Source organism: Mesoplodon mirus, assembly GCF_964341445.2.
Source record: "Mesoplodon mirus genome assembly, chromosome: 9".
Lineage (NCBI taxonomy): Eukaryota > Metazoa > Chordata > Mammalia > Artiodactyla > Ziphiidae > Mesoplodon > Mesoplodon mirus.
The window spans coordinates 79,266,852-79,289,113 of NC_138985.1; the positions used below are offsets into that span (position 1 = coordinate 79,266,852).

Here is a 22,262-nt window from a genome sequence, read left to right on the forward strand (position 1 = left end):
CTGTTTGTATTATTCATCCCACGATGCCATTTATTTCATGAGCAGAAATCATGACCTTTGTTTTGTGTCTTCTCTTCTGTTATTTTGGTTGGTTCATGAGACTGAGTCATTGGAATCCTGAGGGCAGTGTGGGGTGGGCAGCCTTGGTTTTGTGGCCCCTGATTTGCCCTTTGGTGGGCATCCATTCACACATGGTTTTATTCAAATCCCTTATACCACAATAACCTTGAAAATCTTAATTTTACGGTATATCCTTTAGAAAGAGGAAGCATCTAGCAATTTCAAATCTGTACAGTGGTGATGAGGGAAGAGAAATAGGAAATTGCATTTTTCATTTGCCTTCTTTTGTTGTGATGCAGTGTAACTGTATCTGAATTTCTCAAAAATAATGCTTGCTAAAAGTTTCAAAATAGTGTAGAAATTCAGAGTGAAAGCAATAGAAATTTGTGCAAAATAGAAGCGTGCATTTTTTATTTTTATTTTTTTTTTATTTTTATTTTTTTGCTGTACGCGGGCCTCTCACTGCTGTGGCCTCTCCCGTTGCGGAGCACAGGCTCCGGACACACAGGCTCCGCGGCCATGGCTCGCGGGCCCAGCCGCTCCGCGGCATGTGGGATCTTCCGGGATCGGGGCACGAACCCGTGTCCCCTGCATCGGCAGGCGGACTCTCAACCACTGCGCCACCAGGGAAGCCCGCGTGCATTTTTTAAAAGCAAGTTCAATAGGGAAATTTTTGTATTGGTTGTGGTCACTCAAAACAATCATTTGAATCTCTTGACCCAAAAAGCATTTCTTATTATTGCTGATGTGTTTATCATTGACATGATGGAGTCAGGCTGGTATTAGTCTTTAGCCATTTTATGAAAGGATGGCAGATGAATTGTAGAGTGGGAGAAGTAGAGCTGGCCCTAGAGAAATAACAGGTGATTTTAAATTTCTTCTGCTTTTCAAAGAATCCAGTTTCTCCCTCATCTTACACTTACTTTTGTGCTGGCTTGTTAAAGTTTCAAAAATTAAAACTTACTTGACTACCTTGCAGTCGAAGTGGGTATTGTGTCTTTGTTTTATTCACTATTGTTATCATTGTACTGAATACAGTGGAACATAGTAGGTGGTGCATAAATGTTTGTTGAATGAGTAAATGAATTCTCTTGAACATTGATTTACAATCATTAAACAATCTTTATGATCTCTCTCTCAGAAATAAACCATAAGCCAAGTTCAGTTAGCTGAATAGAGAAGGTCATTACTTGTAGTTTTTCTGTATTAATAAAATAAAGGCTTATAATTATTTGTCCCTGATTCTTACAGTTACTTAACTTTCAGGAGAACCACTGAACTGAAAGTTTTAGTCTTTTGTTTTTAAAAAAGGTATTAGCTGTAGGAATGGTTTTATACAGATACATGCCCATTTTCCTTTTTCTTTTAAATAGTTGTAAAATCAAGAAATCCAACCATCCATTTTTATTTTTCACTGATTAATACCCAGAGTGTTCATTTCTCTAACAAACTATTGAGATTTCAAGGTTCTCTTACTCTTATGTCCAACTGACACCCAAATTGTCTCCACTTATTTTGATTTAAAATAACTATGATCATGATAACAATGATTTAATAAAATAATAAGTGCCCTCATATACCAGAGTCAACAGGATTTATGTTGTTGTTAACAGTCTATATTTGAAGTGAAATAAAATTATTCTAAAGTGTACTTGAATATACCTTAAAAATTCAGTTGCTATTAGAAGGTTAATATTCTTAGCACGTAAAAAATGTATTATAAAATTGTAGCGTTATATTCTTTTTTTATGTCTAAGTTTCCTTTATTTATTTACTATTTATTTTTATTATTTTTGGCTGCATTGGGTCTTTGTTGCTGCATACGGGCTTTCTCTAGTTGCAGTGAGCGGGAGCTACTCTTTATTGCGGTGTGCATGCTTCTCATTGTGGTGGCTTCTCTTGTTGCGGAGCATGGATTCTAAGTGTGCGGGCTTCAGTAGTTGTGGCTCACGGGCTGTAGAGCGCATGCTCAGTAGTTGTGGCGCATGGGCTTAGTTGCTCTGCGGCATGTGGGATCTTCCCGGACCAGGGATCGAACCCACTTCCCTTGCATTGGCAGGCAGATTGTTAACCACTGTGCCACCAGGGAAGGCCCAGGGTCATATTCTTTTTTTTTTTTTTTTTGCAGTATGTGGGCCTCTCACTGTTGTGGCCTCTCCTGCTGCGGAGCACAGGCTCCGGACGCGCAGGCTCATGGGCCCAGCTGCTCCGCGGCATGTGGGATCTTCCCGGATTGGGGCACGAACCCGTGTCCCCTGCATCGGCAGGCGGACTCTCAACCACTGCGCCACCAGGGAAGCCCCAGGATAATATTCTTAATGGCATTTCAAAGAGATTTTTCAATCATGTCATTTGAATCATCTGGTAAAAATTGGGTTACTTTAGAATATATTTTACAATTTATTTTAATTATTGGGGAAAAATACTGATATTAAAACAATATTTATTTATACTTGATAAGCCTAACTCTTGGTTCTTAGTTATGTAAAATGCATCTGTGTGCCTTATTCCACTATAGCTTAATTGATTTCTAAATGATGCTGTTTTTGTTGTCATGATGTGATTATTAAAATCTAAGTCCTTATTGAAGAATAGATTAAGAGATATCCTTGATTAACACAATGTGACCACCTCTGAATATTGTCCAACGTGAAGAATGTTCCAATATAAAAATGTCTTTAAAAATTTGAACATGTTGGGGCTTCCCTGGTGGCGCAGTGATTGAGAGTCCGCCTGCTGATGCAGGGGACACGGGTTCGTGCCCCGGTCCGGGAAGATCCCACATGCCGCGGAGCGACTGGGCCCGTGAGCCATGGCCGCTGAGCCTGCGCATCCGGAGCCTGTGCTCCGCAACGGGAGAGGCCCACATACGGCAAAAAAAAAAAAAAAAAAAAAAAAAAAATTTTGAACATGTAGCTTCAATATTGCCTAGCATCTTAATGTTAAAATTGCAGAGCTGTTGTAAATAAAACGTCACATAGCCTTTCGGATTATGTAGGACATTTGTCTGAAACTGATCACAAGGAAGCCAAGTGAGAAAGTATGATGGTTCAAAATTCATCACCACTAATGAAAACTTTAAAGTTCATTTGCCATTAAAAGATTAGTAGCATATTCATTTACAAAGGAGAGGGCAGGTTTATCTAGATTTTGATTACAGATTCTCTCTCTCTTTCTCTCTGCCTGTTTTGGAAATAATATTTGAGTTAACTTCTCAACTGGGACAAGGCAAAAATATTTCTAATTTAAAAATTTCCAAAATTACTATTTTTGCTTTTCTGTCTTTATATGCAAATAACATTTCTACTTTTTAAGCATTTATTTATCACCTAGTAGTAAGCTAGGGTACTTTGTGGGGGTGGAAAATAGGTAGATGACAAGGCCCATGAGCTTACAATCTTACTAGAGAAATCTGAAGCAATTAGAGAACAGCATCATATCATGTGAAACCACACACAGATCACATATAACCTAGGCCTTGGAGAACTGAGAAGTTAATGTGGGTCAAAGTGATCAAAGATGGAACTTCAGTGGGCCTATGGATTGGGTTGTATAGCTTGGAGAGAAAGAGAAGTGTGTGCCTATATATTGGAGGAGGTGTGTGTGTGTGTGTGTGTGTGTGTGTGTGTGTGTGCGTGTGTGTGTATGTGTGTGTTTATATGGTGTTGATAAGGAATGGAAAACAGAAAAGAAAAAGAGAAGAATATGGATAAATGACAACAGTGCTGTATCATAAAATGTCTTATAATGGGGTTTGAACTTGGTCTTATGTACACAATAGAGAGACATTGAAAGTTCTTTAAAGTAAGGTCAAATTCTAAACTGCTTAAAATATCAGCCCCATCCTTTTTTCCTATTACTTTCAAACTTTTCTAACTTTCCTACAGATGAAGATTTTTTTCCCTAGTGTCACTAGTTCACATCACTGGAACAACTTTATCATTCTCTATCATTTCTTAAGTACCTTCTGTTTGGTGATTATGTACATATGTCCTGATACATCTTGTTTCTGCTACTAATAGTGAAATGTACTTAACTATATTTTTCTGTCTTCTGTCATAAATATCTAAGGAGAAAGTTGGGTCTGGAATTTTCTTTATATTTCCCCCTGTTCATTGTAATGAACACTCTATAATTGATAATGATTATCAATATAAGTATAGTTTTAGTTGACTGAAAATAGAATAGTTCTTGGTTGAATATTTATGAGGATCTATTTTATCATGTACATAAAATTTAAGCTGGTCTGAAAATTATAACAGAGAGCACATATTACTCAGCAAAAGTCAATATAGTAAGAAATGTCTTTCTCTCTTACTATTTTTCTTCCTAAAAATGATAGTTTTTCATGCCCATGATGGAAATACAAAGTACTGGGGCTCTGGCACTGCAGAAAATGCTCAAGACCTTCCAGGCATAACAAATAATAGCACCACAGAGAAGAATACAGGTTCTTTCTGCATCAGGGAACTGAGTGGCATCATATCTAAAAGCACTGATACAATAATTGTACAGAATTCCTAGTACAAGTTGGGTGTATAAGGGCCATGTAAAAATGGGAACATTTGTTTCCCTGAATTATGAATTCTAGCATGCATGAATATTTTCCCATGCTACCTACCAAATTCTTTATTAGTAGCTAAAAAGTTACTACCATGATAAGAATAATATTTTTTCCTAGTTCATTCTCTTAAAAGTCAAGCCACTAGACTCAAAATATATAAAAATGATGTATAACTAAGTCATTTTGTTGCTGAAAATCAAAAATTGTAAATTTAAATGCACAGTTAATTATAGCCATTTAAACGTAAGCCTAGAGTGTGATTAAAAATAATAGCAAAACACTTCTGTACTGGGTTGAACTTAAAAGCCAGTGTTTTTATGCATGTAAAGCATAGCAAAAACAACTACAAAGAGAAAACTAGATTTGTGTTCATTTCACAAGTCTTTAAGACTAAAACCTCAGCCATACTAGGTTCAGTTAAAAGGTTTTTAAAGCATACAGTACAACTTGTTGTACACAGTAGATGCTTATTAAGTAAGCATGTTCAGAGATGGATCATTCTGAATTGCAAACTGTCGTGGCATACTAAAATGTCTTCCTAAATTTTAAGTTTCATATACTTGAAACAGGAACTTGTAACAAATGTAGTGGCCTCTAAAAGAAATCTATGAATTATTTATAATTGAGAATAGAACATAAAAAGGAATAACAGGGCACAGATATCCATAATTTGATTGTTTGAAATGGAAGCAGAGCATCAAGTCTGTCTGATTAAAATTAAAAGTGCTATTATGGGAGACCTTCAAGGTGGCGGAGGAATAAGACATGGAGATCACCTTCCTCCCCACAAATACATAAAAAACATGTCTACATGTGGAACAATTCCTACAGAACACCTACTGAAGGCTGGCAGAAGACCTCAGACTTCCCAAAAGGCAAGAAACTCCCCATGTACCTGGGTAGGGCAAAAGAAAAAAGAAAAAAACAGAGATAAAAGAATAGGGATGGGACCTGCACCTCTGGAATGGAGCTGTGAAGGAGGAAAGTTTTCCACACACTAGGAAGCCCCTTCACTGGCAGGGATGGGGGGTGGGTGGGGGAAAGCTTCAGAGCTACGGAGGAGAGCACAGCAACAGGGGTGTAGAGGGCAAAGTCGAGAGATTCCCTCACAGAGAATTGGTGCCGACCAGCACTCACCAACCTGAGACGCTTGTCTCCTCACCTGCTGGGGCGGGTGGGGGCTGGGAGCTGAGGCTCGGGCTTCGGAGGTCAGACCCCAGGGAGAGGACTGGGGTTGGCTGCGTGGACACAGCCTGAAGGGGGCTAGTGTGCCACAGCTAGCTGGGAGGGAGTCGGAAAAAGTCTGGAGCTGTTGAAGAGGCAAGAGACAATTGTTTCAGGGTGTGTGAGGAGAGGGATTCCTGCTCCGTGCTCCCACAGAAGGCAGAGCACCGCCTAAGCAAGTTCCAGAGATGGGCACAAGCCATGGTTATCAGCTCAGACCCCAGAGACGGGCATGAAACGCTAATGCTGACGCCGCTCCCACCAAGATCCTGTATGCAAGCATAGGTCACTACCCACACCCTCCCAGGAGCCTGTGCAGTACACCACTGCCAGGGTCCTGAGATCCAGGGACAACTTCCCTGGGAGAACACACGGTGTGCCTCAGGCTGTTGCAGCGTCACGCTGGCCTCTGCCACAGCAGGCTCGCCCCACATTCCAATTATGACTACCGTACCCCTCACTCTCCATGGCCTGAGTGAGCAAGAGAGCCCTAATCAGCTGCTTCTTTAACCCCGTCCTGTCTGGGCGGGAATGGAAGCCTGAGGGCAACCTACGTGCAGAGGTGGGGCCAAAACCAAAGCTGAACCCCAGGAGCTGTGCGAACAAAGAAGAGAAAGGGAAATTTCTCTCTGCAGCCTCAGGAGCAGCGGATTGAATCCCCACAATCAACTTGATGAACTCTGCATCTCTGGAATACCAGAATGGACGACAGATGTTCCCAAAATTGAGGCAGTGGACATTGAGAGCACCTGTAGACTTGGGGCTTGCTTTCTGTGTCTGATTTGTTTCTGGTTTTTATGTTTATCTAGTTAAGTTTTTAGTGCTTGTTTTCATTGGTGGATTTGTTTATTGGTCTGGTTACTCTCTTCTTTTTATGTTTAAAAATTCTATTATTGTTTTATAAATTTTTAAAGTTATTCTGTTTTTTATTCCAGTTTTTCTCTTTTTCTGAGTGTGTATGTGTATGTTTCTTTGTGTGATTTGTCTGCTTAGGTTTTCTTATACCATTTGTCCTAGGGTTCTGATTGTTCTTCTTTTTTTTTTTTTTGGCTTTCTTTTTATGAGTGTGTGTGTGTGTATGTCTATGTTTCTTTGTGTGATTTTCTCTGTTTAGTTTTGCTTTTACCATTAGGTTTGGGATTCTATCTGTTTTTTTTTCTTTTTTTACTTTTCTTTCTTCTTTTTCTTCTGAGCCATGTGGCTGGCAGGGTCTTGGTGCTCTGGCTGGGTGTCAGGCCTGAGCCTCCAAGGTGGGAGAGCCGAGTCCAGGACATTGGACAACCAGAGACCTCCTGGCCCCACATTATATCAATCGGCGAGAGCTCTCCCAGACATCATGTCTCAGCACTAAGACCCAGCTCCAGCCAATGGCCAGCAAGCTCCAGTGCTGGACATCCCATGCCAAACAACTAGCAAGACAGGAACACAACCCGACCCATTAACAGAGAGATTGCCTAAAGTCATCCTAAGTTCACAGATACCCCAAACCATAGCACTGGACATGGCCCTGCCCAACAGAAGGACAAGATCCAGCCCCACCCACCAGAACAGAAGAACAAGTCCCCTCCACCAGGAAGCCTACAAAAGCCCTTGAACCAACCTCACCCACTGGGTGCAGACACCGAAAACAACAGGAACTACGAACCTGCAACCTGCGAAAAGGAGACCCCAAACACAGTAAGTTAAACAGAATGAGAAGACAGAGAAATATGTAGCAGATGAAAGAGCAAGGTAAAAACCCACCAGACCATATAAATGTAGAGGAAATAGACAGTCTACCTAAAAAAGAATTCAGAGTAATGATAGTAAAGATGATCCAAAATCTTGAAAATAAAATGGAGCAAATAAAAGAAACATTGTATTTTCTACACCTAGAAAAAGGACCTAGAAGAACTAAAGGACCTAAAAGAACTAAACAGCAAACAAACGATGATGAACAACACAATAAATGAAATTAAAAATTCTCTAGAAGGAATCAATAGCAGAATAACTGATGCAGAAGAACGGATAAGTGACCTGAGAGATAAAATAGTGGAAATACTGCCATAGAGGAGAATAAAGAAAAAAGAATGAAAAGAATTGAGGACAGTCGCAGAGACTTCTGGGAAATATTAAATGCACCAACATTTGAATAATAGGGGTCCCAGAAGAAGAAGAGAGAAAGAAAGGGAATGAGAAAATATTTGAAGAGGTTATAGTTGAAACTTGGGTGTACCCACCCAAGTCCAAGATGCGCAGAGAGTCCCATACAGGATAACTCCAAGGAGAAACATGCCAAGACACATATTAATCAAACTATCAAAAATGAAATACAATGAAAAAATATTAAAAGCACCAGTGGAAAAACAACAAATAACATACAAGGGAATCAGCATAAGGTTAACAGCTGATCTTTCAGCAGAAGCTCTGCAAGCCAGAAGGGAGTGGCAGGACATATTTAAAGTGATGAAAGGGAAAAACCTACAACCAAGGTTACTCTACCCAGCAAGGATCATTCAGATGCAATGGAGAAATTAATACCTTTATAGACAAGCATAAGTTAAGAGAATTCAGCACTGCCAAACCAGCTTTACAAGAAATGCTAAAGGAACTTCTCTAGGCGGGAAACACAAGAGAAGGAAAAGACCTAAGAAAACAAATCCGAAACAGTTAAGAAAATGGTAATAGGAACATACATATTGATAATTACCTTAAATGTAAATGGATTAAATGCTACAACCAAAAGATACAGACTGGCTGAATGGATACAAAAACAAGACCCGATATATGTTGTCTACAAGAGACCCCTTCAGAACTAGGGACATGGGCAGACTGCAAGGGAGGGGATGGAAAAAGATATTCCATGCAAATGGAAATCAAAAGAAAGCTTGAGGAGTAGTACTCATATCAGACAAAATAGACTTTAAAATAAAGACTATTACAAGACACAAAGAAAGCATAATGATCAAGGGATCAATCCAAGAAGAAGCTATAACAGTTGTAAATATTTATGCACCCAACGTAGGAGGACCTCAATACATAAGGCAAATGCTAACAGCCATAAAAGAGGAAATTGACAGTAACACAGTCATAATAGAGGACTTTAACACTTTCATCAATGGACAGATCATCCAAAATGAAAATAAATAATGAAACACGAGCTTTAAATAGTACCTTAAACAAGATGGACTTAATAAATATTTATAGGGCATTCCATCCAAAAACAACAGAATACACTTTCTTCTCAAGTGCTCATGGAACATTCTTCAGAATAGATCATATCTTGGGTCACAAATCAAGCCTTGGTAAATTTAAGAAAATTGAAATCATATCAAGTATCTTTTCTGACCACAATGCTGTGAGAGTAGATATCAATTACAGGAAAAAATCTGTAAGAAATACAAACACATGGAGGCTAAACAATACACTGCTTAATAACCAAGAGATCACTGAAGAAATCAAAGAGGAAATAAAAAAATACCTAGAAACAAATGACAAGGAAAACATGATGACCCAAAACCTATGGGATGCAGCAAAAGCAGTTCTAAGAAGGAAGTTTATAGCAATACATTCCTACCTTAAGAAACAAGAAACATCTCAAATACACAACCTAACCTTACACCTAAAGCAATTAGAAGAACAAAAACCCCCAAAGTTAGCAGAAGAAAAGAAATCATAAAGATGAGATCAGAAATAAATGAAAAAGAAATGAAGACAACAATAGCAAAGATCAATAAAACTAAAAGCTGGTTCTTTGAGAAGATAAACAAAATTGATAAACCATTAGCCAGACTCATCAAGAAAAAAAGGAAGCAGACTCAAATCAACAGAATTAGAAATTAAAAAGGAGAAGTAACAACTGACACTGCAGAAATACAAAGAATCATGAGAGATTACTACAAGCAACTATATGCCAATAAAATGGACAACCTGGAAGGAATGGACAAATTCCTAGAAAAGTACAACCTTCCAAGACTGAACCAGGAAGAAATAGAAAATATAAACAGACCAATCACAAGCACTGAAATTGAAACTGTGATTAAAAATCTTCCAACAAACAAAATCCCAGGACCAGATGGCTTCACAGGTGAATTCTATCAAACATTTAGAGAAGAGCTGACACCCTCCTTCTCAAACTCTTCAAAAATATAGCAGAGGGAGGAACACTCCCAAACTCATTCTGTTAGGCCACCATCACCCTGATACCAACACCAGACAAGATGTCACACACAAAATAAATTATAGGCCAATATCACTGATGAACATAGATGCTGTTCACTGATGAACATAGGTGCTGTTCACTGATGAACATAGATGCAAAAATCCTCAACAAAATACTAGCAAAAAGAATCCAACAGCACATTAAAGGATCATACACCATGATTAGGGGGAGTTTATCCCAGGAATGCAAGGATTCTTCAATATATGCAAATAAATCAATCAATATGATACACCATATTAACAAATTGAAGGATAAAAACCATATGATCATCTCAATAGATGCAGAAAAAGCTTTTGACAAAATTCAACACCCATTTATGATAAAAACTCTCCAAAAAGTAGGCATAGAGGGAACCTAGAACCTACCTCAATCTAATAAAGGGCATATATGACAGACCCACAGCCAACATCGTTCTCAATGGTGAAAAACTGAAACCATTTCCTCTAAGATTAGGAACAAGAGAAGGGTGTCCACTCTCACCACTATTGTTCAACATAGTTTTGGAAGTTTTAGCCATAGCAGTCAGAGGAGAAAAAGAAATTTAAAAATCCAAATCGTTAAAGAAGAAGTTAAACTGTCACTGTTTGCTGATGACATGATACTGTACCTAGAGAATCCTAAGGATGCTACCAGAAACCTACTAGAGCTAATCAATGAGTTTGGTAGAGTAGGAGGATACAAAATTAATGCACAGAAACCTCTTGCATTCCTATACACTGACAATGAAAGATCAGAAGGAGAAACTAAGGAAACACTCCTATTTACCATTGCAACAAAAAAAAATAAAATACCTAGGAAGATACCTACATAAGTAGGTAAAAGACCTGTACTCAGAAAACTATAAGACACTGATTAAAGAAATTGAAGACGTTACAAACAGATGGAGAGATATATCATGTTCTTGGATTGGAATAATCCACATTGTGAAAATGACTATACTACCCAAAGCCGTCTACAGATTCAGTGCAATCCCTATCAAACTACCAGTGGCATTTTCCCCAGAACTGGGACAAAAAATGTTACAAATTTTATGGACACACAAAAGACTCCGAATAGCCAAAGCAATCTTGAGAATGAAAAACGGAGCTGGAGGAATCAGGCTCCCAGACTTCAGACTACACTACAAATCTACAGTAATCAAGACAGTATGGTACTGGCACAAAAACAGAAATATAGATCAATGGAACAGGATAGAAATCCCAGAGATAAACCCTCGCATGTATGGTCACCTTATCTTTGATAAAGGAGGCAAGAATATACAATGGAGAAAAGACAGCCTCTTCAATAAGTGGTGCCAGGAAAACTGGACAGCTACATGTAAAAGAATGAAATTAGAACACTCCCTAACACCAGAGACAAAAATAAACTCTAAATGGATTAAAGACCTAAATGTAAGGCCAGACACTATAAAACTCTTAAGGAAAACATAGGCAGAACACTCTATGACATAAATCACAGCAAGATCCTTTTTGACCCACTACTAGAGAAATGGAAATAAAATAAAAAATAAACAAATGGGACCTAATGAAACTTTAAAGCTTTTGCACAGCAAAGGAAACCATAAACAAGACGAAAAGACAGCCCTCAGAATGGGAGAAAATATTTGCAAATGAAGCAACTGGCAAAGGATTAATCTCCAAAATTTACAAGCAGCTCATGCAGCTCAATATCAAAAAAACAGACAACCCAATCCAAAAATGGGCAGAAGACCTACATAGACATTTCTCCAAAGAAGATATACAGATTGCCAACAAACACATGAAAGGATGTTGTACATCACTAATTATTAGAGAAATGCAAATCAAAACCACGATGAGGTATCATGTCACACCAGTCAGAATGGCCATCATCAAAAAATCTAGAAACAATAAATGCTGGAGAGTGTGTGGAGAATAAGAAACCCTCTTGTACTGTGGTGGGAATGTAAATTGATACAGCCAGTATGGAGAACAGTGTGGAGGTTCCTTAAAAAACTAAAAATAGAATTACCATATGACCCAGCAATCCCACTATTGGGCATATACCCTGAGAAAGTCGTAATTCAAAAAGAGACATGTATCACAGTGTTCAGTGCAGCACTATTTACAATAGCCTCGACATGGAAGCAACCTAAGTGTCATTGACAGATGAATGGGTAAAGAAGATGTGGCACATACATACATGGAATATTACTCAGCCATAAAAAGAAACGAAATTGAGTCATTTGTAGTGAGGTGGATGGATCTAGAGTGTCATACAGAGTGAAGTCAGTCAGAAAGAGAAAAACAAATATACCCTTTGCTAACACATGTACATGGAATCTAAAAAAAAAAAAAAAAGGTTCTGAAGATCCTAGGGACAGAACAGGAATAAAGATGCAGATGTAGAGAATGGACTTGAGGACATGGGGGTGGGGAAGGGTAAGCTGGGACAAAGTGAGAGAGTGGCATGGACATATATACACTTCCAAATGTAAAGCAGATAGCTAGTGGGAAGCAGCTGCACAGCACAGGGAGTTCAGCTTGGTGCTTTGTGACCACCTAGAGGGGTGGGATAGTGAGGGTGGGAGGGAGGGAGACGCAAGAGGGAAGAGATATGGGAACATATGTATATGTATAGCTGATACACTTTGTTATAAAGCAGAAACTAACACACCATTGTAAAGCAATTATACTCCAAGAAAGATGTTAAAAAAATAAATGTGCTGTTATGAAGTTAGGTCATGAATAAAGGAGAAGCCTGGTGAAAGAGCATTTTAATATGCTATAGATATTCTCTAGCATTGATATCAACAAGCTGGGATTAGTTTGGATCTACAGCTGCTTGGGTAGGAACCTTGTTAGTTGAAATATTGTATGTGAGTAATGGCTCTCAGTGGGCCAGTGTCAGTCATAGGAAGCTCTGTTAGAAATAACCATGTCATTAATGTCCTGGGGACACAGTTGACTCATATGGACAAACCATAGATTTGTCCAAGCTGGAGGAATTTTAGAGATCAACCACTTTATTATACAATTGAAGGAACTAAGAGGTCAAGTGATTTGACCATGGCCTATAGGCAGTCAACAGCTCAGTTCCTGACACCCAGGCTGGCACTCTTTTCCACATGGCACAGGACAATTGAGTAGAAACTGTATTTACTGAGACCCAGACACATGACCAAACTGGAGTGACGCTATGGCAGTGGCTGTCACTTTAGAAGATGAAATTTCCTTGGTACAGTTACTGGAAAAGTAAGAGATCAAATAAAAAGAATGAAGCTGAATTGGGATGGATATAGGGGGGTTCAAATGGGCAAAACATCAGCTTTAGAAAATGCAGTGAAGGATCACCAGGCATGTAAACAATGACTATGAGTTAATAGTTATACAAGTGTGAGGACCATGTGGATGCATGAATGCCAAGTGGGCAGGACTCATGAGATAATTCTGCCATTATATTCTCAATTAGTCATTCCTTTACTATGTATGGTTTCGAATGTTATGAATGCTAGAGTTACAGAAGGCTCTGGAGAGATTTCAGAGTAGGGAAATAAGTGTTAAGTAGTTGGGATGTGGCTGGGAATGGTGATCCTGAAAGGTGGACTTTAAAGGGAGCCTAGGTAACAGATGCCTTGAAAGGATTTTACCCAGCTTACTACAGTCATCCCTTTAAAATCTCCACTTTATATAAAATGTGACAAAACTGATTTAGGACTGAAGAATATGAGCTGGATGTAGGTAAAACTCTCTACATGGTATGAGTTGTGTAGTCCGCTTTCAAAATTTGAGTGATGTAATGTGAGCAATGTCCTTCTAAACATTCATTTGAAAGATCAGATGGATTCTTCTGTTTCTGTGCTAATATGATCCTACGTGAAAGTGGAGAGGGCTGTTAGACAACTGACTACTTACTATTCTTTGCTTTCTTTAGTGGAAAAAGGGAGAACAGCAAGGTGGAGCTGAAGTCTGAGGGCTGGAGCTCTGGGGTTTTTTTTGGAGCTCTGTTTCTGCTCAGTCACTTCAGCTCCCATTAATCTCTAACCTTCTTCAGTTATTTTGTTAAAATGAACAATAGCAATAGCAGCGGCAGCATAGCTAATATTTAGTGAATGCTCACTCTGGGCTGCACACTGTACTAAGTGCTTTACATCCATCTTTTGCCTATTACTGTTGGGTTGGCCAAAAAGTTCGTTCAGGGTTTTCTGTAACATCTTACAGAAAAACCCAAACGAAAATTTTGACCAACCCAATACTTCTCTGTGCTTCAGTTTCTTCATTTGTAAAGTATGGAGAATAATAGCATCTACTTCTTGTGTTAATCAAATGAGTTCATATATGAAAAGTGTTTAGAACAGTCTTTAGCAAATAGTAAGTATTTAATTAATAATAGTTATTATCTCATTTTTTAATCTTCAAAGCAAATCTTCAAAAGTAGTGGTTGCTGCTACTTACTCCCCCATTTACAGATAAGCAAGCTGAGACTCAAAGAGTTTAATGAACTTTTTTCAAGATCATAAAGATAGTAAGGGACAGAATAAGGACTTAAACTTCCATGTCTTGTGCTTTTTAACCCCTCTGCCATTTTGGTCCTCCCCTTCCAGGCACCTAAGCCCCAGCCACACAACATTAAACTTCTCTGATTAGTACCGGATCCTTATGTTGAACACATCATGAGCTTTCAAATCTCTCTACAGTTTGCTCATTTTATTATTTCCTTTCTCTGAAATGGCTTTCCTAACTTTGTCAAGTAGATAAAATTAAAATTATCCTTCAAGACTGAGTTCAGCTGCCACCTTTTCTCTCACCTTCCTTCTCCCATCTTCACAGAGTTAATTGCTTGTCTGTGTTTCTTTTACACTTATCTCACATATCTCTCTTTCAGCACTTATCACATTGTCTCATAATTTGTTCGTGTCTCTGCTGCTAAATGGTGATCTATGAGAGAACCAGTAAAAATTAAAATTTATTTAAGATGCTAGACTCTCTTCTAAAGGCTTCATTAAGGATGCACTCATTGAATCCTCTCAATAACATCAGGATGTATGCTGTATTATCCCTTTTTTATTGAGGAGGCATAGAAAGGTTAAGTAACTTGTCCAAGATGATATATGCAGTAGCCACACAATAAATGATTGTTGAATTATATTTAAGTAAAAATCCTTACTAAAAATGATCAAAATTTCTTTTTTTCCCTGGAGAAAATGAAATCTCTCAATTCAACATCTTTTTGGATGGAGGAGAAAAGAACAAACTCCTCTTTCATCTAGTCCAATTTTTTTTCTTAAAGCTATGAAAAGAAACAGCTAATTAACTTTAGCTAGTTGAAGCTCAATTATCAATTCAGCTCTAAAGTTTTTTTAATAATATAATAACTTTTTCCCATGCTGTAAGTAAATGAATGACTTCCTTCCCATTGATCATTATTCCCATGATCTTGAATACCCATATAAGTTAAATGTTATTTTATTATCTGTTCAAAATTTCATAATCCAGGACATGCATTACAGTGTCAATTTTAATACTGTGTCAAGAATCTATAATTTTCCAAACACACAGAGAAAAAAGGAACTGTTTTCTGCCTCTAAGCCAAGCTTGAGAACCTGTCTTTCTGAGGATGATGAGATCCTATGGCACCAGAAGGAGCTAAGGGACTAGCTGTGAATGCCAGGTGTGATTAATTTCAAACCCCAAACCACCTGTTACTCCTTTAAGGCCTTTTTTCACAGTCACTCAGAGGGAAACACACTCTTTTTTACTTTGCTCTGGGACCTTTCAGGGCTCCAGCCCTTGTATTAACTGCCTAATCTGGTGGGAGGAAAACTAGCTTTAAAAGCCTTTTAATCTAAAGGGTTTGAGCAGCTAATAGACATCATCCCCTTGGCAAAAGGATGTGATATAAAAACTGCTTCTCCATTTTAAAAACAAGGTCTTATTTATATAATCCTTTTATAAAGTTAAAGCCTCTTGGTTTAAATATATTTTTTAGAGCTTGTTACAATGCAGTAAATGGCAAAATGAGTTAGCCAAAACAATCTTGTCTCCATTGCCCCAGTTCTCAATAGCGCTTTAGCTTATTTGACTGCTTCGACTGATGGCAAAAAATAATCCAGTCATTTCCAAATGCTCCCTTAGTTTTAACCACTGTATAGACTAATTATGAACTTGTGCCTCAAAATTGAGCAATTCTGTCATTTTAATATGGTATAAAAAAGTTTGTGAGAGAATTAGGAAAGTCACAGAACACTAGCATACCCAGAGTTAAGAACAAAAGAAAAATGTCAGCAACAATTACCCTAGTAGACCCTGCAATTTCCATTAAAAACATATACGAGAGTATTACCAAACATGAAAGTGATGCATTTTTGCATAGAAAAACAGACTCACGTGATTCTAGAATCATGAATAACCCATAATTCTGGTAGTCATTGGTCTTGTATTTAGCGAGTACTTGAAACACTGCTATTTGTCGTCGTATCTTTTTAATTTTCTTTTTAATATAAAGTTAATATAAGCTGGAGTTTTTGTTTTGCTTTGTTTTAATAACAATATCGTTTATGCTACACATGGAATAAAGAATGGAACAAAGTAAATTTATCTAATGTAAAGTAAATTTATCTACAGAAGTGAAGGGTTTTGGTTCTGTTTCCAGCTGTCCTACAGTAATTCCCACGGCAACACAATGCGCTATTACATGCCTTAGCTGCAAAGGATATGTCTCTATAATTGTAAGTACATTTCATTGTATTTGCAATAGAAGTAAATTTTGGAGGCCAAATAAACTTTTCAGCTGATGAGGGCAGGGGTAGGGAGTTTTGTTATATCTCCAGTAAGGAATAAGAAAAACATTGAAGGAGTAGCATGCTTTCATAATAAAAGATATGTACCCTGTTTCACAGGTTATTCCCATCTTTGCTTGAGCACCATGGGAGGCCCCCTGGGAGTTGACATCTTAGTGCCTTCCTTTGGTTGCACTTTACCCAGGCATTCTCATGCTAACTTGCAGGAAGGTACAAGTATGGAAGAAAGAACATCTCCCTGTCATTTGAAGGAATTGAAATATCTCCACATGGAAGTGGAGAGTCAGGAGTGGGAGGACTTTAACACTCAGGGTTTGTTGTTACTTTGTGTAACCACTAACAACGAGGGAACTCAGGGTTCCAAAACACAGCACGGATGATTCATCTAAATGAAATGTGAGCAGAATGGGGGGGGGCTCCCTCTGAATTGAGGGAGTATGATATATAAAAGATCCCAGGGAATACTGGGAAAGATAGGGGATAAGGCATGAAGGGAAAGTGGAAGAGAGTCCATTTATGGTCATTAATATCAAGTCCATTTTAGAAACATTTACTATTGTAACACTTGTAACTTGTTGCTACTACATATTTAATTCTGTTCTCCTGTTTTCTACTGTGCTCTCAGCACCAGGCTCAGTGCCCAACACATATTTGTTGAGTGAATGAATAAATAAACATTTCAGTTAGTATTCATGGATGTAGAGGCAAATGGATAAGGGGCCATAACCATGTAAAGACAAATCAGTTATTAACCTCTATGAAAAATGCTGGTGTTGAAACCCAACCAGCTAACATTTGAGAAGATAATTCAGTCAATAGGTTGTCCCATAAATAATTTAAAAATCTGATCACTGTGGTTAATTTTGTATTATTTAAATGGAGCCTCCGTGGGAAACTGAGCCAGTTACCTCCTGCCTCAGTTAATATCTGCATAGGGTTTCACAGTCACAGACTTAATGCCTAGCTCCAGCCAGGCATCTCACAAATAAATTCACTGTGCACAAAAGGAACCAGATGAGATTATAGACACATCCATGCAGACACATCACCACTATTAAGGAAAACAATCTAAAGCCTGTTCAACTCAGATGTAATTAGTCCTAGAGGGACACATTATTACTGATAAAGGGTTTTTCTCACAGGGAAGTTGGACTCCCCAGTGGGAATGTATTTTTATGGGTTGAAGATTAGTAACATTTTCAAATTGAATTAGTTGCAACTGTTTTTCAATATTGAATATTGGAATGGGTGCCAAAATAGATAATGTGATTTGGTCCCTGAGTCACTGAAGCAGACTTTTATTTTATATGATTGCTACCATTACTTATTGACTTACAAATAGCATTGATTAACTGGGGATGTATCTTACCCACCTCTTGCCCCTTGACCTGAAATGCCAAGTTAGTCAAGAGTAGGCTTAAATGAGAGTCACTACAGTTCAGTATTATTCACTGATCACTGGGGTTGATCACTTACCAAAGCTGTTGGAATATGTTGTTCCAAATAGCTAGGTAGAATCAGGCAATCTCACTTGGTTGTTGCTCCTTACTCCCCAGTCTCCTAGTCTTAATCCATGCCTCAGGTTTTTGTGTATATAATGGAGGCCAGTGTTGATAAAACCTGGTCTCTCTGGCCTCAAGATCATTGTTGAATTTTCTACTGATTGCTGGTGATATTTGAACCTCTAAGTGAAGCTCTTTATAAATATAGCCATGGTAATTATGTCTCTACTGTAAACTTTTTGAGTTGGAAACATAATGTTATCCCAATATCTTTTGATAGCATTTCCTTAATTGTATTTTAGATAATTATTTTAGTACCAAAAGGGGTCTTTATTGCTAGATTCAGTTCACTGTTGTACCTTAAATTTTGTCTCAGATCCAATCAACTTTGGTATAAAGTAAAAATGAGTTCAAACAGAGTGCTCACTAAATCATGGCTTGAGCTGTCCTTATATGAGCAAAACTGAATTGTTGCATATATCATTGAAATATTTCAGTGATTTATTTTTCCTTACTTATATTTATATTGATGTTTTCTTTACAGAAACACTGTAGCACTAAAGAATTCTGTTCCATTAGATTCCTAATCTTATTTTTCAAGTACCAAATAAAAATAAAAACCCCAAACAAAAACAATGAACAACAAACAAAAACAATAGCAACTTTTCTGGTTTTGTCATAATGTAATTGTAAACCATTCTTCTTACAAGTTATGTATTTAGAATCCAAAATTTCTACCATGGCCCAAAATAAAATGTGATGTTTATATTAAAATTCTGAACCAACCAACTAAGCAGGTTTACATCTTTAAATATTACTGGCTTGTAAGAATAAATAGGATAAATATGACAAAAGCTACCAAATAATGCTTTTGCAGATAATATTACTTGTCAGTTTATCAGCTTTAGGTTCCCCATCATTCATGCATTTTCAGTTCCAGAATATAGTAGCTACAAAAATAAAGAAACAAAACCATAATAAAGCTAGTCTTCCTATTTTGTGCTTGCTTCCCAATTAAAAAAAAATTAAGTGCCAAAAATGTAAAATTTATTCCAAGAAAAGTAACAGGCTACACAAGTAAATTTTGGCAAATGCAACTTTATATTGAAATTCACACATCTGTATCTTGAAGAATGAGACTCACAGACTCTAATGTATTTCTGAAATACTAGAAATCATATTATAAGCTTTCACAAGTTAAAACTGAAATAATTTAAACGACCCAATACACTGAATGTGCAGAAAATATAAACAAGACTGTGCCTTCGGTAGAATAAAGGCTTTACAAATTGTGCAGGATGTCATACTAAGGCTGTGGTCTCCCCTTGACAGCTGACTTAAAATATAAACACACATCAACTGCCTGCTTCTTAGAACACACTAGAATGGGTAGCACAACTCAGAAGAAAATCTTACTATCCCAGTGATGTGCACCTTAATTTTCCAACCACGTGAGGAAAAAGGAAAAAGAATATTAAATGATCGTCCATGCACTTCCAGTTGCATGACCATGACCAGTTACTGATTCAATTTCCCATGACTCCAGTTTGCTCCAATGCTAAATAAGATGAAAGATACTAGATAATCCTTTAAGGCAACATGTGTTTATTCTGCATTATTAGAACTGCTCAATTGTGACCGGTTGGTGCCATTAATGTTGCCTCCCAGACCAGTATCTAGTATTTGTAAAATATAGATGAATTGGAAAAACTTTATACCAAATCAACAAAAACCACGTAATACAGTTCGATGCTAGCAATTTCACTAGTAGGTAAGGAAAGTGGTATTTAGAAACAGTAATGTATTAACACAAAAAAAGTAAACTCTAATTGGAACCAATATACTGCTTTGGAATGCTCCCCAAAACTTACAAGGCGATTTTTTAAAAGTGTGGTAATCCAATAATTCATGGCATGTCTTTAGTGAATTACAGTACTTTAAGTCCCCAAATATTTTAGTTCTTGCAAAACAATAATAGTATGAAATGTTTTAAAGTCTTCAAACTTCTAAAATTAGTTTTTATCAACACATTTACCTCATGTCAACTTAATTTATTAAGATGTCCAATGCTAATTGGTTTTTTTTGATGTTTTTTCATAAGTAGTGATATACACAGCATTTAGCACTGATACTTAGCACCTGCTACTTTCATTATCTAGTTTTCAACCACATAAAGAAACTTAGGGCAGTGGTTCAGTCCTTTCTTAATTACAAACCTTCGCCGGCAGTCAGCAGGATCACTCTGAGATTTAAAATAGGATTATAGGTGAACTATTGCAAAGACTGCAGAATGTTGCCCAAATCCTTACAACTGCTGATCCCATTCTTGATTTTCTTCTCAAGAAATGGCTACAGGCCACAATTGCTTAGCAGAGAAGGTTAGTGTTTCACAAGGCTAAAGATTTACAGATGCTCCTTCATATAACACAGTAAGGTTCCCTTGGTAACCTGGATTTTCTGCAGTAAAGAAGGGTTGTGCTGAAACAGCGCCTCAGCTCCCTGTTGGAGAAAATGCAGACAAAAGGATTGATTCCTGCTTGGGCAAAACTCATCCAGACAGCGGCTGTTAGAAATCCCCCTGGTACTACAGGCCCTCTTGCAAAAACTCTCCAGTAACAGGCCACCAGGTAGGGGCCCCACAAGGTTAAGAAGAGAAAAGTCATTATATAGAACATTCTGCTGATTCTTTTCTCCATTTTGAACTCATCTAAGACCAATAGCCTTCTTCTGCTCGTGGTGTTTGCATTTTGCCTGATGCCCAGCAAGGTGGGTGGTGTGGGACCCCTTCCAAATCCTGCTAGCCAATTGGCAGCTGCCTGGCCACTGGCTCCAGGGCCATGAAAAGTCCAGTTCTGGCTGACTGCTGCTACAAACTGGACTGGCTTCATTTTCCTTCGGTCGTGGACAAAAAATATCAGCTTGAGGTAGACAAGCTGTGTAGCTAGGAGGATGAGGGCAAGGAGCAGCATAAATCCTAAGGAATCATTAGCCCTGAAGGAGCGGTGTTGGAAGGTACATTGATCTTCTTCCCTAATGAATGAGTAAGTGCCCACATCCAAAACTGGGGGGAATGCCATGGCCACAGACAGAGTCCACACCATGCAGATCACAGCCAGACACGTCCAAAAGGTCAGCCTCTTTGTATAGAAGCGGTGATGGGCAATAGCTAAGTATCTGGTGACACTGATACAGAAGAGCATGAAAGCAGTGTGGAAACAGGACAAAACCCCCAGAAAGGCAATCACTTTGCAAGTCAGAGTCCCATAAGTCCAGGTAGAGCCATTTTTGACAGAGTTGAATACAAATGGGAAACAAATTGCAGATCTGAGGATATCTGAACAGCAGAGATCCAACAGGAAGTAGTAAGGTGCTCTATGCAAGGTCTTATCTTTCACTAGCAAAATGGAGATCAGAAGGTTGCCCACCACGCTGACTCCTATTATGAAACCCAAGGAAGTCAGTTTCAGAAAGGCTGTTAGAGGAGAGAGATTTTGCAAAATGTTGTCAGCTGCATGGCTATAGTTCGCCATAGATGGATGGAGGATAAAGATACAGCCTCAGTCAAGTCTCATGATCTAGATATAAGAACAAGGAAAAGATATATCCATACATTTTACTGAAAATGTAATCCACAAAGAGAACTGATCCGATCTGCAGTCATGCTTCCTCTTTTCTTCCATTTGATTTGCCATCAGAATATCTGGAAAAAAAAAAGAGCTATCAGTTCTAAAGTTAACAAGCAATGATGTCAGGCAGTATTAACATAAAGCTGTTCATTTATGGGGAAGCAAATAAAGTTTTAATTTTGAATATTATTTGCTTTAGTATTTTTGATTGAGATTTCAGAGAATTGGCTTGTTTAGTTTTCTGAGCTAGATGAATTTTAAAATGTCTCTATTTAAAAGAACATACATTTGATTGGGCACCTTTAGGAGAGAAGGAATAAAATGTTCC

The 22,262-nt window shown here is 38.0% G+C and overlaps 1 protein-coding gene across 1 annotated transcript; it reads right to left on the reverse strand.

The window, feature by feature from the left end:
- Positions 1–20,155: 20,155 nt before the first annotated feature.
- GPR85 (G protein-coupled receptor 85) lies at positions 20,156–21,935 on the reverse strand. The gene has a single exon (XM_082631850.1). The coding sequence runs from the start codon at positions 21,836–21,838 to the stop codon at positions 20,726–20,728; it is 1,113 nt and encodes a 370-aa protein (XP_082487976.1). The 5' UTR covers positions 21,839–21,935; the 3' UTR covers positions 20,156–20,725.
- Positions 21,936–22,262: the final 327 nt, after the last annotated feature.

What these genes read in the sequence shown, in the direction of transcription:
- GPR85 (XM_082631850.1), bottom strand. Translation starts at nt 21,838, where the DNA reads ATGGCGAACTATAGCCATGCAGCTGACAACATTTTGCAAAATCTCTCT.